At 39.3% G+C, this 19,295-nt stretch overlaps 1 protein-coding gene across 13 annotated transcripts in view; it reads left to right on the forward strand.

The window, feature by feature from the left end:
• The window catches only part of LOC144581587 (uncharacterized), an 81,542-nt gene that overhangs the window by 13,138 nt on the left and 49,109 nt on the right, over window positions 1–19,295 (forward strand). For 5 of the 13 annotated variants that reach the window (XR_013532609.1, XR_013532615.1, XM_078365896.1 and 2 more), the window contains 2 exons: window positions 1,849–1,940; window positions 2,182–2,457. Coding sequence is in view for 4 of the 13 variants with exons in the window: in XM_078365896.1 (XP_078222022.1) it covers window positions 2,372–2,457 (86 nt within the window). In the remaining 9 variants the exon portion in view is untranslated. The other 8 variants (XR_013532607.1, XR_013532608.1, XR_013532612.1 and 5 more) reach the window with 5 other exon arrangements.

Consider the following 19,295-nt stretch of genomic DNA (forward strand, 5'->3'; position numbering starts at 1 on the left):
TCACTTTGACACCCAGGCTAGAGTGCAAGCCATGATCATTGGAATCTTGAACTCAGAATAGCTGGGAATACAGGAGCACCCCACTACAAGCAGCTAATTTAACACATTATTTGTAGAGACAGGGCTTTTACTATGTTGCCCAGGCTAATCTCGAACTCCTGGGCTTAAATACCCTCCTACCTCAGCCTTCTACAACCCTGGGATTACAGGTGTGAGTCACAGCACTGGTCCACTTTGTGATTATTTGTATGGTTAATTTTTTGTCTTTAGGTTTAATCCTACTAGGATTAAACAACCAAATTATTATGCTGTAAAGTCACTGGAAATAATTTGTGTGATCCATTTTTAAAATTTGTTTTTTGTTTTATAGAATTATTAAATTTAATTTTGTTTTATAATTATATAAAATATTTGTGTCCTCGAAGTCAATATACAAAATTAAGTACATTCAGAGTAGTATGACTTTTGTCTCTGCTGCTACTCTATTCTCTCTCATAATTTTTTTTTTTTGAGACAGAGTCTTGCTGTGTCACCAGGCACCAGGCTGGAGCACAGTGCCACAATATGGGCTCACTGCAAACTCCGCCTCCTGGGTTCAAGCAATTCTTCTGCCTCAGCCTCCTGAGTAGCTGGGATTACAGGTGCTCACCACCACGCCCAGCTAATTTTTGTATTTTAGTAGAGATGGGATTTCACCATGTTGGCCAAGATGATCTTGATCTCTTGACCCCGTGATTCACCCACCTCAGCCTCCCAAAGTGCTGGGATTACAGGCCTATAATTTTTTAAAAATTAAATTTTTGGTTTAGTATTCTATTTCTTCTAGTTTTTATAGTGTGTTAAGAAGATATATAAGGCTCATAGGAAACTAGGTATCTTTCACAACCTGAAGTTGTAGAGTTTGGGGGTAAAGAGGGAAAAGGAGGATGGAGGTAGGCATTGGGCTTCTGATGGGCATAGCCAGAATGACCAGGAAATTGAAGAGTCTGCTGTTACTTGCTTGAGTAAACAAAGGAAAATGCTATAAATACCTGGAAAGATACAAGAAAAACTAGAATAATAGTGAGAAGCAAGGTAAAGCTTCATTCAACACTTACTGAGAACCCATTGTTTTCTAGGAATGGTGACAGGGCAAGACTAATCAAGTTTTAGGGAAGGTCTAATTTCTTAGTATACATTTTCGTTTGTGATTACTTGGGTTCTCTTATTTTATTCATATTGTTATGAAGTAGTTGAGAAGAAGTTGATTTTGGACTGGGCATATCAGGGAATGCTTCAGTCCAGTTCTAAGGTTCTATAGTGTCTTGTTTCAGTAGATGGCTCTTGACTGATAGATAATCAAAGAGATACATAGAGAAGCAAAAGATAGATAGGGAGGCAAAGAGAAAGGGCATCCCAGGACGAAGGGGACAGGTGACCTAGGTGTGTTTGTGAGCATTCAATCATGGCTGTTCTCATATGAATAATTTCTTTTCTTTCTTTTTTTTTTTTGAGATGAAGTCCTGCTCTGCTGCCCATGCTGGAGTACACTAGCATGATCTTGGCTCCTTTTAACCTCTGCCTCCCAGGTTCGAGCAATTCTCCTGCCTCAGCCTCCAGAATAGCTGGGATTATAGACATGTGCCACCACACCCAGCTAATTTTTGTAGTTTTGTAGAGACAGGGTTTCACCATGTTGATCTTGTGAGAGAGTGAAATATGAACTCTTGACCTCAAGTAATCTGCCCACCTTGACCTCCCAAAGTGCTGGGATTATAGGCATGAGATATTGCTCCTGGTCAGGTAACTATGGAAGGTAATGAAGATATATATATATATATATATATATTTTTTTTTTTTTTTCAACAGATGGGGTCTTATGGTGTTGCCCAGGCTGGTCTCGAACTCCTTGAGCTCAAGTGATCCTCACACCTTGGCATCCCAAAATGCTAGGATTACAGGTAAATTATATTAATAATTTCTATAACCACAATTTGGGACAAAACAACTCAACATGCTTAAAAATCCTAGATAATTTGGCAGAACCAACCAGTATGGCATAAATGGAACATTTGAAAATAAGGAGAACATATTTTCTCTCATAGAATTATGTTATTTAGAGTAAGGTGATTAATCATGTGTGTCCACTTGACTGGCCACAAGGTGCCTAGACTAAACATGATTTCTGTTGTGTCCGTCTAGGTGTTTCGGCGTGAGATTAGCATTCAGACTGGTGGACTCAGTAAAGCAGACAGCCTTTTCCAGTGTGAGTGGGTATCATTCAATCGTTGAAGGCATGAAGAGAACAAAAAAGTGAGGAAGAATTCGCCTTCTTTCTTGCTGCCCACCTGCTTGGGCTGGGACATCTCATCTCACCTTCTCCAGCCTTTGGATGAGGATTTACACCCTGGTTCTCAGGCCTTCAGGCTTGAACTGGAGCTACACTATCAGCTTTCCTGGGTCTCCAGATTGTGGATGGTAGATCACGGTAGTTTTTAGCCTCCATCATAACATAAGCCAATTCCTAATAATAAATCAATCTCTCTCTCTCTCTCTCTCTCTCTCTCTCTCTCTCTCTCTCTCTCTCTCTCTCTCCCCCTCTCTCTTTCTCTCTCTCTGTCTCCATATAACTATCTACTCTCTAGTTCTGCTTCTCTGGAGAACCCTAATACATAGAGTTATAAATTAGGTTTTTTGTTTTTTGTTGCTTTTAAGATAGAGTTTTGCTCTTGTCGCCAAGGTTGGAGTGCAATGGTGTGATCTTGGCTACTGCAATTCTGATTCTCATGCCTTAGCCTCCTGAGTAGCTGGGACTATAGGTGCATGCCAGTATTTTTAGTAGAGACGGGGTTTCACCATGTTGGCCAGGCTAGTCTCAGACTCTCCCAAAGTGCTGGGATTACAGATGTGAGCCACCATGCCTGACCAAAATTAGTTTTGTTTTTTTTTTTTTGTTTTAAATTTTAAACAAGCCCTGTCTGTGAAAAAGGCAAAAAGAGCCCTTTTAAAAGATCCTCTTATTTCACAAAAAACTCAGTTGCTCTTATCACAGCTCTAAAAGTGGAAGAGTTAGGTGAAATGAGAAAACATTGTCTCGATTATTCTAAATGGTTGTAAGGCACCACTTGTTATAGTGCTGCTTTTATTTTTTTCTGTGTTATTTGTCAGGTTTGTGAGGGAGTGAAATATGTTCTTGGATACCATGGTAAGAGCGAGAAGAGATTACTGCATTTCATCAACTTAAGATGCCTTTGACTGTAAGATGTACTGTTATTTTATGCACATTAAGAAAGAGAAAAAAACTGTCATTAAACCGTGACACAATGTGAGATCCACTCCAACTTCAGAGATGTTAAAATGTGAAAATAAGTGTGCATTTTAGAATCAATATGATACAGTACTTATTGACTGCCTACTATGTACCAGGCTTTGTTGCTGATCCTGACAAATGCTATCTTAATTAATTCTTATAAAAACCAAGTGATGTGTGTATCCCTGCCCTTATTTTACAGGTGAGAAAAAAGAGGCACAGTGAGGCTAAAGATATTGGCCAAAGATCACAAACCTAAGTAGAACAAGCTACTTTCCTACTTAACAAGAACCTTCCTCCCTTCAATCCTCTGTTATGTTCTGTTCTGTTCTGTTCTGTTCTGTTCTGTTCTTCTTTTTTAACTACAACAGTCATTTATTCTCTCTAACAATTACAATTGGTGGGCAATTTTGGAGTAATTTGGTTGGGTGTTCTGGCTCAGGGTCTCTTATGAGTTTGCAATCAGATGTCAGCCGTGGCTGTATCATCTGGACACATGACTGAGGCTGGAACATTCAACTTCAAGGTCTCTCACTCATGCGGCTGGTAAGCTGGTGCTGGCCGTTGGCTAGGAGTCTTAGTTTCTGGCCACATGGGCCACTCCATGAGGCTGCTTGAATGTCCTCTCAACATCGTGTCTGGATCTTTGGATTACGAAAGACCAATACGGAATCTGCAATGCCATTTATAATTTATCCTTGAAAGTTCACACACTTCTGCTGTACAAACTTCTGTTCTTACCTATGACTCTCTGGTCAAGCTATGTCTTGATAAATGGTAACACTTTTGAGTCTTTGAAGAAGGTGATCTGTTTTTAGTGTGGGTACTTTTCATTGATCTCAAACTCTTGTAGCATAATACTGGGAACATAATGAGTCACTGAGTTTTTTTTTTTTAATTTTTTATTGCATTTTAGGTTTTGGGGTACATGAGCAGAACATGCAAGACAGTTGCGTAGGTACACACATGGCAGTGTGTTTTGCTTCCTTTCTCCCCTTCACCCACATTTGGCATTTCTCCCCAGGCTATCCCTCCCCTCCTCCCCCTCCCACTGGCCCTCCCCTTTTCCCCCCAATAGACCCCAGTGTTTAGTACTCCCCTCCCTGTGTCCATGTGTTCTCATTTTTCATCACCCGCCTATGAGTGAGAATATGCGGTGTTTCATTTTCTGTTCTTGTGTCAGTTTGCTGAGAATGATGTTCTCCAGATTCATCCATGATCCTACAAAAGACACAAACTCATCATTTCTGAGTGCTGCGTAATATTCCATGGTGTGAGTTTTTAATCATTACTTGAGTAATGTTAATGAAAATCTTTTTGGGTATATATTTGAATGCCAAATAGTTATTGACTATCCAAAATGTGGTTTTCCTTGGTCTCGAGGCCGGGGCTTTGCATTTGTTAGGGTTCTTCAAACAGAACCAATAGGAGATAGATAAGTAGGAAGAAAAAGAAAGAAATATAGAAAGAAAGATTGATTGATTGATTTAGATATAACTATATGAGAGGGGATTTAGTAAGGGAATTGGCTTACATGATTATCAAGGCTAAGAAGTCCCACAACAGGCCATCTGCAGGCTAGAGACCCTGCGATACCTGTGGCATGTCTCAATCTAAATCTGAAGCTCTCAGAGCCAGGGAGGCTGATGTTTAACTCTAAGTCTGAGGCTGAAGGCCTGAGAAACTGGGGGGCTACTGGTCTAAGTCCTAAAGTTCAAAAGCTGGAGAGAACCTTGGAGTTTTGATATCCAAGGACAGGAGAAGAATGTATCCCAGTTCTAGAAGAGAGGAAATTTCTTTTTGTTCTATCTGGGCCCCCAGCCAACTGGGTGGTGCCAGCTCACATTGAGGGCAGATCTTCACTGATCAGTCTCCTGACATGCATCAATCTCCTCCAGAATCACCCTCCTAGACACACCCAGGGATGATCCATTACCAGTTCTCTAGATATTCCTTAATCCAGTCAGGTTAGCACCTAAAATTAACCACCACAAGGGCTTTACTTTATATGTCTAAAATTCCCCAAAGAGTTCCTGGACAAGGGCTATTGCTGTGTTCAATAGTAGAATGCTAGAATGCCCTTTCTTTCTTTCTTTTTTTTTTTTGAGATAGAGTTTTGCTCTTGTTGCCCAGGCTGGAGTGCAGTGGCATGATCTCGGCTCACCGCAACTGCCACCTTTTAACAAGACAGTTCCTTACTGCTTTTAAAATGCCCTGGGCTATTTCCTCCATTCTAAACTACTGAAGCATACTCATGTGCAAAAGCAGCAAGGATCCCTACCTAACACATAATCTAGTTAAGAGCAGAATTCGGAAAATGAGACACTCAACAGGTAAGCATTTGTCTTTGGGGTGAAACTTCCCTTTGTTTCAGTGTGGACAACTTAAGTGAATTCTTTTAGTAATGTACTTGTAGGGCAAACACCTATTCATTTTTCTTGGGGAAGCCCAGGATGTAGAGTAATAATCTCAACTGCAAAAGCTTTAGAGTGAGATATTAAGTGTCTGTTTAATAATATAAATGTAGTGTATTAGCAAGTTAATGAAAGAAATTCACCTAAATCTGGATTTGGACTATCCTTTATGTGAAAATGATTGTGTCAGTGGAAGTATGTGTCTTTTTGTTCAAGCAGTGTCCCTTCAAAGTTGGGAACAATGGCAGGAAGGTCATGCAGGTCTGGACTTCCTTTCCCCTCAAGGCAAAGAGAAGTCTGTGATAAGAATAGAGATGGCTTGAAGCTAGATGAACTGGACTGTTGGTGTCCTACATAGGAGCTATTTAAGAAGGAACAGCCCTGATTTGGGAAGATGTTTAGAGACTCATTCTAATGATTGTCCCAGGTATGTCTTCGAGATGAGGGCACCCTCACCCTTAAGGAACTGAGTTCTCATGCTCCTGCCATCCTGAGGTGAAAAAGAAAAGGGTCTTGCACAAGGGAGAGAAGGCAATCAATCCTTTACTGAAAGCAAAGAGGGAATTGAGCTTGGCCTCTGGTATATGGAAGTGTCTGAAGATTTCTGTGAATGAGGGTGCTGCTGACCCCCACTCCAGTTAGATAAAATCCTGTGGGAGTCAAGTAGAGAGACTCAACTTGTATTTGGGGCGTGGTTTTCGGAGTAACCACCTTTAGTTATGCCATAGGTCGCCTTCTATGAGTATTCTATTTTTTCAAACCTTTTAGTGAAGCCTTATTTAAAGGGATAGCCCTCTCCTAGATGTGCCTTGGGGGCATTAATGAAGGGGTCTATGTCATGCTTGCAGTTTACATGACGCTGGAGAGGCAGAAAGAGCCTAGGGCAGGTGGTGGGTCTAAACCGAGATGCTGTGCATGGAATAGTGCAATAATCCAGAAACAGTAACTGTCTGGGGGATCCCAAGATTTTGTAGAACTTGCCATCATTTTTCAGGTTTTCACTGCTGTACTTGAGAAAGTAACCAAATGAAAGATGAGACTTTCTGCTTTTACAGGGTCAGGCTATTGTCATTTGGGCATTGAAGAGATGACCTTAGGGAAGCTGGAGAACTTGGGGAAACAGCTGACTTGCACATCCTTCAATGCTCCACTTACATATTATTCCTTCTGAAGTCTCCTCAGCTTCATGCTAGTTTGGTGTCTTTTCTAGTGTTCCTTTAGCCCCTTGGATGCTATCATTTACACAACTAAATAATAATTGCAACAGACTCTTATTGAGTACTTACGTTACACCAAGGATTGCATGGATTATCTCGTTTAGTAATTTGGTAATCCCCATTCTAAAGCTAAGGACACTGAAACCTAGCAAAATTATGTGATTTGCTTCAAGTCCTACAGAGAGACTCATGGAGCCTGATTTTGAACCAAGATGGTCTAGTCCAGAGCCAGTACATGCAGGATTTAGAATATACTAATTTTATTTCTCCCCTTGTCCAGTTTTTTTTTTTAAGTACTATGAGCTTTCTTAGGATAATCTCTTTCCTTTATATCTGTATCCTTATCTTTCCTTATCTTTTAGTATAGGGCTAGGCACCTTAGTAAGTGAAAAATGTTTATGAAAAGGATAGATGAAAGATAGAGCCTAAGGCATAACATTTTAATAACACACTGAGGCTCTTACAGTTTATGACTGAATAAATAAAGTACTCACCTCTCCTTTTGGTACATAATTATCATTCAATAAATGTTAATTATTTGTTATAATTAAGTTAGTTATTTTATTATCATTTAAGGGAGGAGGATCACTTGAGGCCAGGATTTCAAGACCAGCCTGGGCAACATAGTGAGACCCCGAGATCTCTGCAAAAAAAAAAAAAGTTATATTTATTTAGAAAAACAATCATCCTTGCATAGGAATGCATCATATGTCTAATTTTTTTCAAAATTTCCTTCACTCTAATCACATGTTTCCACATGATTTTAGAAAGAGGTGAATGGTTAGTTTCTATGCAGTATTTTGAATGTGTAGGAGTCAAATGTCACTTTTGATAGAGTTTTCCCTTGAAATTTGAGTTGTGTTTGCTTGAAATATGCATACAGTTAAGTAGAAAAGCAGGCTGCTACAAGTTCAATTTAAGAAATCTGTAGTGTCACAATTTGAGAATGAAGATGACATTAAATGTAAAAGCTTCTTATCATATGTGTCCAGCTACCACAGCCTGAGGACAAAAGACGACTGGCAGATTCGAGGAATGTTGTGATTTTAGTTTACAAAACTCACCTTCTCATTTTTCACTTCATAGCCAGTAAGTTCCTAAATTGCTTTTACATTAAAAATTTTACGATACCTACTTATGGTGTTAGAATATCCCGATGTAGATGTCTTTGAGGAGGTAGCGTAAGTACATTATTATATTCTCATTATTGTTATATACCCTTTGTCCATTTGTGGCAGAGCCTGGTGGTTGCATATTCCAATATCCATTCTTCTACTTAAGAACAGAATCTTGTACTTATATGGGCACAATACACCCAACTAATGGACTTAGCCTTTCTCACAACTAGGTGTGAGTGGATTATCTGCTCAAAAAGATAAAAATGGAGGTGTTGTGAGCTATTTTGGGAAAATCTCTTTTAAAAAGAGAGAGTAGACCTTTCTTTACCCCTTCTCATTTCCCATTGCCTGGAATGTACACATAATGCCTGGCACTCTGGCAGCTATTTTGGAACATGAGGTGACATGGAGAATAGAAGCCATAAATGGCAAAACAACAATGTAGAAAGATCCTGGGCGTCTAACACCATGAAGCCTTAATACTAGCATTGAACTACCAATTTCTGGCCTTCTATTATGTGAAAGAGATTTACACTTTCATCTTATTTCCACTGTTACTTTGGGTCTTTCTGTTATATATGGCCAAACCCAATCCTACTAAATAAACCATTAATAAAGTATCAGAAACTGTTCAAAAGAACTTTCTTTGTATTTCTATCAGTGTGTCAAGGTGCCTTCATTCTGTAGGGTTTTGTTTTTCTTCATCTCTAGCCTCCTGGTCCTATCTTCCCTTCTCTAATACTCTTGGTAGTTTCCCTTTATGATGTCAGCTATTTTGAGGACACTTACTGCTATACTGTTTTCAGTATTACTGTAAGGATCTTATCATTTTCTCAGATAGCTCCTCTTTTCTCTGAAATTTGCCCGGGGCCACAGCATAAATCTACAGTTACAACCATGAAGATAGAGGTTACCATTAATTCAGAGGGCAGGAACTTGTGGACACAGCTGTTCTAAGTAATATTTTATTTAATAGGATTTGCGGATACTAATTTTTAGATAGTATTTCTAGGATGATAGATTAGCAAATAATGAGTTGAATACAGACAGTCTTGATTTCAACCAAGCATTTGATAGTCTCTAATGAGGAACAGTGCATACAAAGAACCCTGACCAAGGAGTCTAGAGCTATGACTCCCAGCTCTGACATTCATTAGCTAGAAGAAAAGGCATCTTTTGACTTGGAAAAGATGTCTAAACTCCTTGAGCCTCTGTTTCCTTATCTGTAAAATTAGCTGTGATAAAGATAAAATAAGCTATGATAAATATTAAATGAGCTAATGCACATGTAATAATACAAACATTTTTGCTTTTAATTCTAACGTACTTTGCAAACGTAATGTACTTTGCATCAATGGTAAAAAATCTGGGTCCAGAACTAAGTACAGACTTGCAAGATATGTGATTTGGGCCAACTTATTTAATGTCTCCGAGCCTCAGCTTTCTTATCTATAAAATGAAAATGACAATACTATAGACTTAAGTGGGCTGGTAAGAGAATTAAATGAAATAATGTATGTGAAGACTCCAAGACTGTACCTGGTGATCAGAAAATGAAAAATATTAGTATTCTTGTGGTTATTGCCATTATTACCATTTTGGAGTTAAATGGAGATAAATGGCTTGCTGACATTTAGAGTAGATAAATGGATGTGTAGTTGACCCATACTATAAATAGAATATATATTACTAGCTTAAAATCAACTTAAAGGAACAATTGGGTAGAATACTGCAGGCACAGGTAACATTTTTATTAATGTAATTTGTGAAGATCAAGTTTGCTTATTACATGTGATCATAACACCAAGTTGGGAGGAATGAAACCGTGGATGTAATATAATGGAAAAGACTTGGAGTTTGAAGACTTTGGCTTTGAGACCCAAAATGAAACCATATGACTCAGTTTCTTCATCTGTAAAATGATATTAACACTAGCAAAATACCAGGAAGATGTATTGTGAGTATATGTTTTAAAAATCTCACATAATTCATTACTCATTTTGCAAAATGACAGTAGGCTGGCCTCTTAACATTTAAAGTAGATCCAATAAATGGCAATAATATAAATACTATTTACCAGCTTCAAACTTATGCAATTTCTTTTAAAAATAGGGAACTGGAATTATTTCAAATTTTATGCACAAGGTGTAACTTTACTAATATTTCCAATCCATGTACTGAAAATTTGCATAAAATGAATTAACCTGGGCTGCTACTCAGGAGATAGCTGGATGGTTTTGGATTCTGAAACCAGCCTGAAACATTGAAGATATGAGAAGAGCAATTTGACCAAAATATGATGGTTGCTCCTAAAAAGATCAATTTTGATAGAAGACTGACAATATACATTTTTTGTCTCTCAGCCCTATCTTGGAGACAATGGTGCCCTGCTGGTGTGGGGGTAGAAGCTGTCTGGAGTTGACTAGATAAGCTAGATTTGTATATTAAGTTGGATAAAACTGAACTTTGGAGCTATACTGGGTACCTGTTATTTTCCTGTTTGCCATTCAGACCACAAGAAGGGTCTAGCCAGATATCTACCAACAATGGCTATGTCAAGTGCATTCTTTCAGTCTCACTTGACTTCTAAAGCCTTGTGTTTTTATGGCTTTGCCATAGCTACTGTGGTGAAGAACTCTATGCAGTGATGAAATGCAAGGGCCCATGCATTTCTCTTACCTGAGGCGAATGTTCAGTCTCTGGCTTGTCTTACCATTACTAGATTTCTATGAAGTCCTACATAGAAGACTAGGTGCTAGTGGCTGCTGAAGTGGCCACAGCTTGGGTGTTCAGAGGAATCAGTTCCTCATAGAGCCGATTTTGATTAGGGGGAAACAGGAATCAGGATGGAGCTAGCAGATAAATTCCCTCTCTATTTCTCCCTGCAGTGGACTGTTCTGAGTTATGATTTTTCCATAAAGCCTGTCCAGACATGTCCTGTGTGGCCAAGTGAGAGTCAAGCAGTGCTTGTTTTGACATAGCAGCTAGTGTGATCAATGCATTATCTTACATTTGCTCCCCATCCTGTGCTGCTTCAATCGTCTTTTCCTTTTCTCTTGCTGCCCTGGGATTACACTTGTCCGTAAGTCTTGCCACAGACTCTTTTTTTTTTTTTCCTAGAGAACTCAGACTAGGGCACTTACTATGAGCAGGGAATTGAGCTAGGTACTGAGTCCGTACCTTCTAAAAGCTACAGTTTAGGTCAAGAGACAGAAACACGAAGCATACATTACAACACAAAGCCATGCCTGATGACAACTCATAATCTCATCTTTGAGATCTTCCAGAACCTTGGTAGTTATCTCAGGTTCTGGGGATTTCTTTTTGTGCTACTTTTCACCTCCTGATTTACCTCTAACATTGCAGTTAGTCCTCTGAGACTTATTTAAGGTCTTCATGTGAAGAAGGCCAGCATTTTCCTTGGAGTTTCAAGAAAATATTTGGAATGTGTTCATTTCTGTAGGTATTTTACTTTAGAAATTACACCACTCAGTTTTTCTTTAATAATACCATTTTATCATAGTCTTCTTTTAAAATCAAATTATTGTTGGATTTTTTTGGCTGCTCTTCTGAGTCAGATAATTCAGCATAATGATGTTGTTTACCCATAGAGACTGTTTAGACTAATTTTCATCCTGCTTTATGAAATTAATTTAGCAGTCCTTGCAGCCTAGCTAGCTGCCTGTGTGGTACTCTGGTAGGTGTTTTGGACCTAGACTTTATATTTTTGAACATGTTGTCCCTAAGTAGAGACAAAAATGTGATTGAATTTGAAAAGTGCCAGAAATTTGCTTTAATTGATTAAAGGTAGAACATAAAATGTGTTGTGGGAAAGTCTTTTTCTTCATTTTGGGAGGTTTAATTTGTTGTCTTATTCATGTCTGAATAAATTAGGCATGTATGTTAAATATTGCTACTTACCAAATCATCCTAAACCTTGCAGCAAAAACAGTAATTTATTTTTCACAAAGTTTATGTGGGTCATTAACTCAGGAACGGCTTAGCTGGGTAGTTCTGGCTCAGGGTCTGCCATGAGATTTGCTAATCCATCACTTCTCAGTTAAGATGTTGGTCAGAGCTGTAGTCTTTAAAAGACTTTACTGGGGCTGGAAGATCCATTTCCAAACTGGCTCACTCATTGGGTTAGCAAGTTGACGCTGGCCGTTGGAGGCCTCAGTTTCTCACCACTAGGATCTCTCCATAGGGCTGCTTTGGTGTTCTCATGACGTGGTAGCTGGTTTCCCCAGCATGAGTGATCCAAGAGAAAACAAGAAGAGGGTGGAATGTTTTAAAGGACAGCCTTGAAAGTCACACATTGTCACTTCTACTGTATTCCATTGGTTGCACAGACCAACCCTGATACATTGTAGGAGGGAACTATACAAGGAAGGTAATGAGCACCAGGAGACAAGTGTCATTAGGGAGCCACCTGGAGGTTGGCTACCACATTAAATTGTATCAGTTACGTTTCTTGAAAGCCTTTTAGCTGTGGAGTAATCCAAATGCAAACCTTATCAGACAGGGATGAGAGGTATTTTGTTTGATAATAACATTCTCAAAGGCTGACCTGATTGGAGATTGGCAGCATGTATCTCTGAAGAGATTAATTTAATGGTAAGTGATTTTTCCCCTTCCTCTGCTGGAGAGAACACCAGAGGTAGTGATGAGAAGGGAAAAAACAAGATGCCCATTGGAAGGACTCATGGGGATGGGGCAAAATCTTAAGTTCTTTGTAGTTATAACTTTAGTAACTCAAAGTTTCTTTAGCTCACACTTCTGGCAAAATTCCCATAGAAAGTTCTGTGATTCTCCCAGTTGTCACACATGCCCACAGTCCAGCCCATTAGGAGCAATCATCACATGGGACTGCTGTGTTTCCTCTCTCTGTTCCAGCTTCCCCGAGTCCACGTCTGCAGCCTCCACTTCTTTGCCTGTGATAATAGTGCCTATCACAAGAATGCTAAAATCTTTGCTGAATATACTTTTTCCCTGAAGCTACAAATCCCCTGGGGGCCATAGGGATGCTGGACCCAGTGCAGCAACCTCACAGGTAGAAAAATCAGCCCTTTTTCTAACTTCTATGATCTACATCATTGCCAGGGCCCTGAAGCACGACCTGTGCCCAGACTGTCACAAAGTATTTCATGAAAACAGGTCCTTTTTACCTTTGAGTAACTCTCCAACAAAAAAGCACAAGGACCAACAGTAGTGTTTAGACACCGCTAAAACCACAATCCAAAGGAAACAAGCCTCCGAAGGAAATGGTGTTTGCAGAAAACCAACTTGTCCTATAACACAGATAACATTCTTTCGTCTCAGCTTGAGTATTCTTGTATCCTTGAGAGGTACTCTTTTAACTAGTTCTTTTTCCATTATGGCCTGGGCCTTGCATACCCAAAGACCTGTTGGTAGGCTCTCCTAGAACAAAAAGCGAGGCTCTGTGATGCCTTATCAAAATCTCTGCTTCTCAGGCCAGCAGGGTGGCTCATGCCTGTCATCCCAGCACTTTGAGAGACTGAGGAGGGAGGATCACTTGAGCCCAGGAATTCAAGACAAGCCTGGCAACATAGTGAGACTCCCCATCTCTAAAAAAGTTAAAAATTAGTCAGGCATGATGCTTTAGGGAGCCATGATCACACCACTGCACTCCAGCCTGGTGAAAGGGTGAGATCCTGTTTCAAAAACACAAAAACAAAAACTCTACTTCTTACATATCAAAAGCTCTTGCACAGCTGGACTAAATCCTTCTTGGTCGTGGTGGGATTGTTTTCACACACTGTAGGATTGGATTTTCTAATATCTTAGAGCATTTTGTGGCTAAGTTCATGAAAGATACTAGTCTGTAGTTTTCTGGAAGAGACTGTGTAAAATTGGTGTTAAATTTTTGGTAGAATTCTACATTGAAACCATCTGATAATTGATTGGCTTCTCTTTCCCTCCTCCCTTCCTTCCTCTTTCTCTTCCTTCTTTTCTTTTAATAGACTTTATTTTGCAGAGCAGTTTTAGGTTCACAGCAAACTGGAGAAGAAGGTACAGAGATTTCCCACATGCTCTCTTGCTCCCATGCATGGTTATCCTTCCCCATTATCTGCTACCCTCACCAGATTGTGCATTTGTTACAACTGATGAAGCCACACTGCCACATTGTTATCACCCAAAGTCTGTGGTTTACATTAGGCTTTACTCTTGGTGTGTTATCTTCCATGGATTTACACAAATGTATAATGACATGCATGCACCATCATAGTACCACACAGAGTTGTTTCCCTGCCCTCTGAATCCTTGGCCTATTCATTTCTCTGTCCCCTGGCAACCACTGATCTTTTCACTGTCTCTGTAGTGTTGCTTTTTCCAGAATGTCATATACTGTAGTTGGAATCACATAGCACATAGCTTTTTCAGGTTGGCTTGTTTGACTTAGTAATAAGCATTTAGGTTTCTTCTCTGTCTTTTCATGGCCTGATAGTCATTTCTTTTTAGTGATGAATGATATTCCATTGTCTGGATGTACTACACTTTATTTATCTATTCATCTACTGAAGGACATTTGGTTGTTTCCAAAGTTTGGTAACTGTGAATAAAGCTACTATAAACATCCATGTGCAGGTTTTTGTCAATTATATCCAGTTGATTGATGGGTCATTGAGTTCAACTATATCCTTATTGATTTTCTGCCTAATGGATCTGTCCATTTCTGACAGAGGGGTATTGAAGCCTCTAACTACAATATTGGATTCATCTTTGCAGTTCTATTAGTTTTTGCTTCTTTTATTTTGATGTGTGCTTGTCAGGTGACAGGTTGTTATGTGTTCTTGGAGAACTGGCACCTTTATCATTAGATAATAATGCTCCTCTCTAGCTCTGAAAACTTACCTTGCTCTGAAATTTGCTCTAACATTAATATAACTAGTTCTGCTTTGTTTTGGTTAGTTTCAGCTTGGTATATCTTTCTTCATTCATTAACTTAAAAAATTTTTTTCTCTCTTTTTTTGGGGGGGGGATTATCACACAGTCTTTTTTTTTGAAAGAAAGAAAGAAAAAAAGGAGTGAAGGAGAGGAAGAAAGAGGAAGAAAAAGAGGGAGAGAGAACAGGAATATTGCTTTATTCTGAAAATGGGTATTAATAATGGCCAATCAATATTTTGTGTATTTAAGGTGGAGAATGTATATTTTGTGTATTTAAAATGGAGAGATCTATAAATATTTATTGAGTTTACTTGTTCCAGATCTGAGTTCAAGTCCTGGATATCCTTATTAATTTTCTGTCTCGTTGAGTCTAAATCTCTTTATGAGTGTTATGTATCTGGGTATTAGGATCGTTAGCTCTTGTTGTTGCATTGATCCTTTTACCACCATATCTTTGTTGGTTTGAAATCTATTTTATCAGATGCAAGAATTGCAACTCCTGCTTTTTATTTATTTATTTATTTTTGCTCTCCATTTGATTGGTAAATCTTTCTCCATCCCTTTGTTTTAAGTCTTTGTGTATCTTTGGATGTGAAATAGGTGTGGATGCAGCATATCGTTAGGTTTTGGCTGTATCTTTTGATTGGGGGATTTAGTCGATTTAAATTTAGGGTTACTGCCATTTGATGTTAACTGGCTATTTTATCCATTTGTTGATGTAAATTCTTCTTTATGTTGATGCTCTTTACTTTTTGGTATACTTTTAGAAAAGCGAATACTGGTTGTTCCTTTCTATGTATAATGCTTCTTGCAGAAGCTCTTGTAAAGCCAGCCTGGTGGTAATAAAATCTCTGAGTACTTGCTTCTTCATAAAAGATTTTATTTTTCCTTCAATTGTGAAACTTAGTTTGGCAGGATATGAAATTCTGGGCTGAAAGTTCTGTTCTTTAAGGATGTTTCTGCTGAGAGATCTGCTGTAAGTCTAATAGGCTTCCCTTTGTGGGTAACCTGACCTTTCTCTCTGGATGCCCTTAGTATTTTCTCCTTCATTTCAACCCTGGTGAATCTAACGATTATGTGCCTTGGGGGTTGCTCTTCTTGAGGAATATCTTTGTGGTGTTCTCTGTATTACCTGGGGTTGAATATTGTGCTGCTTTGCTAGATTCAGAAAGATTTCCTGAATAATGTCCTGAAGAGTATTTTCAGCTTGGATTCATTCTCTTCGTCATATTCAGGTACACCTATCAAACATAAATTAGGTCTTTTCACATAGTCCCATACTTCTTGGAGACTTTGCTCATTCCTTTTTATCCTTTTTTCTTCTTGTTTTATTTCATTAAGTAGGTTTTCGATCTCTGATATCCTTTCTTCTGCTTGATCAATTCGGCTATTCAAACTTGTGCATATTTCGCTAAGTTTTTGTGTTGTGTTTTTCAACTCTGTTAGTTCATTTATATTCCTCTCTATATTGTCTATTCTTGTTAGCATTTCGTCAAACCCTTTTTCAAAGTTCTTAGTTTCTTTACATTGGGTTAGAACAAGTTCTTTTAACTCTCAGAAGTTTCTTATCCACCTTCTGAAGCCTGCTGCTGATAATGGCACACAGTCCTTTTCCATCAGGGCTTGTTCCATTGCTGATGAGGAACTATAATCCCCTGTAGAGGGAGAGGGGTTCTGATTTTGAGTATTCTCAGCCTTTAATGCTGGTTTCTTCCCTTTGTTATAAATTTATCCATCTGTTGTCTTTACAATTACTGCCTTTCTAGTTGGGTTTCTGAGTGGACGCCCAGTTTATTGATTCCCAGCACTGGAATCCGAGCAACACACTACGCCAGCCAAAACAGCAGTGATAAGACTGATGGTACTCTTCTGCCCGGGAATTTCCTCCCCTTTACTCTGCACGAAGAGCTGCCGTGCTTAGGTGCCGGCAAAACTGGCCACAAGAGTCCCACTGGCCACCCGTGGGGCCCCTCCACTGGGAATCTTCTGGTCCATGAGCGACGAAAATTCATCTGAAAGTGTGGTGTCCTCTTGTTCTCTGCGCTTTCACTGGGAGCTACAATCCCGAACTGTTAGCGATCAGCCTTCTTGGATCTCTCTCCAAAACTGGCTAATTTTTGTAGTTTGTAGTAGAGATGGTGTTTCACCATCCTGGCCATGCTGGTCTTGAACTCCTGACCTCACGATCCACCTGCCTCAGCCTCCCAAAGTGCTGGGATTACAGGAATGAGCCACTTTGCCCAGCCCTATTAACTTTTAATCTATATGTGTCTTATATATAAAGTGGGTTTCTTGCAGACAATGTAGAGTTGGGTAGTTTTCTTGATCAATTTGCATAATCTGTCTTTTAACTGGCACACTTACATCACTGACATTTGTGGTGATTATCAATATATTTGTATTAATATCTAGCATATTTATTACTGGTATTTGTTCTCCTTTTTCTTATTCTCTTTTTGTCTTCCACTCTTTTTCTACCTTTTGTGATTTTGATTGAATATTTAATGTTTCATTTTTTTCTTCTTTCTTCACATATCAGTTGTACTTTTTTTTTAACCTTTTTTTTAGTGGCTGCCCTAGGATTTGCAATATATATTCACAAATAATGCACATTCAAATAACACTATACTGCTTCACAGTTAGTGCAAGTACCTTATAATTAAAAAATAATCCCAATTCCTCCCTCCATCCTGTGTGTATCATTGCTTGCATTCATTTTGCTAACATACACACACACACACACACACACACACACACACACACACACACAGATGGATACATAATGAAATACAGTACACACACATACACACAGAAGGATGCATAATCAAATACAGTAGTGTCCCCTTATTTTCAGTGGATACCTTCCAAGAATCCCAGTGGATGCCTGAAATCAAAGATGGTACTGAACCTGATTGGCATCAAGTGGAACGCACTTAAGTTCTTGTCTTCCACCCACAAATTTAATTCTTTTTTTCATCTTACCAAAGCACTTACCATGCACTGTGGCTGTAACTTTTGCAGTCTGACAGCAAAACGAGCATTCATTTCTTTTTCTTTCTACACAGTTCATAGATTGAAATTCATTCTTATTATAGAATTTAGAAACCTAGGCATATGTTTTTTTTCCCCTTTTCCTATTAAGTAAAAAACTCACCTCTTCACTTCTCTTTAGCTTATTCAAATTGCCACTATCACTACTCTTGTGCTTTGGGGCCATTATTAAATAAAATAAGGGTGATTTGAGCGTAAGGACTGTGACACTGAGACAGTTGATCTGATTACCAAAATGGTTACTAGGTGATTAACCTGTGGTTAGAGTATACAGCAGAGGTCCCCCCACCCACCTCGGCTGCTGCGGACCTGGATCTGTCTGCAGCTTGTTAGGAACCGGCCTGCAGAGCAAGGAGGTGAGCAGCAGCCAAGCATTACCACCCGAGCTCCACCTTCTGTCAGATCAGCAGCAGCATGAGAGTCTCATAGGAGGCGAACCCTGCTGTGAACCGGTATGCAAGGGATCTAGGTTGAGTGCTCCTTTTGAGAATCTAATGCCTGATGCTCTGAGGTGACAGTTTCACCTGGAAAGCATCCCCTTGCCACCCCGCCGTCCGTGGAAAAATTGTCTTCCACAAAACCAATCTCTGATGCCAAAAAAGTTGGGGACCACTAATATTCAGCCCAGATTCACTGGATGAAGGGGATGATTCATGTCCCAGGCAGGACGGCATGAGATTTCATCACACTGCTTAGAATGGCATGAAATTCAAAACTTACAAATTGTTTATTTCCAGAATTTTCCATTTAATATTTTATTTTATTCTATTTTTTTTTATTTTTTGAGACAGGGTCTCTCACTCTGTTGCCCAGGCTGGAGTGCAGTGGTGCCATCTCGGCTCCCAGGTTCAAGTGCAAACCTCTGCCTCCCAGGTTCAAGTGATTTTCCTGCCTCAGCCTCCTGATTAGCTGGGATTACAGGCATGCGCCACGAGGCCCAGCTAATTTTTGCGTTTTTAGTAGAGCTGGGTTTTGCCATGTTGGCCAGACTGGCCTCAAACTCCTGGCCTCAAGCAGTCCACCCAGCTTTGTCTCCCAAAGCTCTGGGATTACAGGCGTGTGCCACCACACCTGGCCTCCATTTAATATTTTTGACCTTGGTTGACCACAGGTAAATGAAACCCAAGAAAGCAGAACTGCAGTTAAGTGGGAACTATTGTACATTGTTGCAATTGTTGTTTTGAACAAACTCTTATCTGTGGGATTAATTAAAATAAGAAAAATAAAACTTTTAATTTTACCTTCACATTTGTTCTTCCCTTATGTAGACATGAGTTTCTGACCTAGTGTTTTCCCTTCT

This window comes from Callithrix jacchus, chromosome 2 (genome assembly GCF_049354715.1).
Source record: "Callithrix jacchus isolate 240 chromosome 2, calJac240_pri, whole genome shotgun sequence".
NCBI classification, from domain to species: Eukaryota; Metazoa; Chordata; class Mammalia; order Primates; family Cebidae; genus Callithrix; species Callithrix jacchus.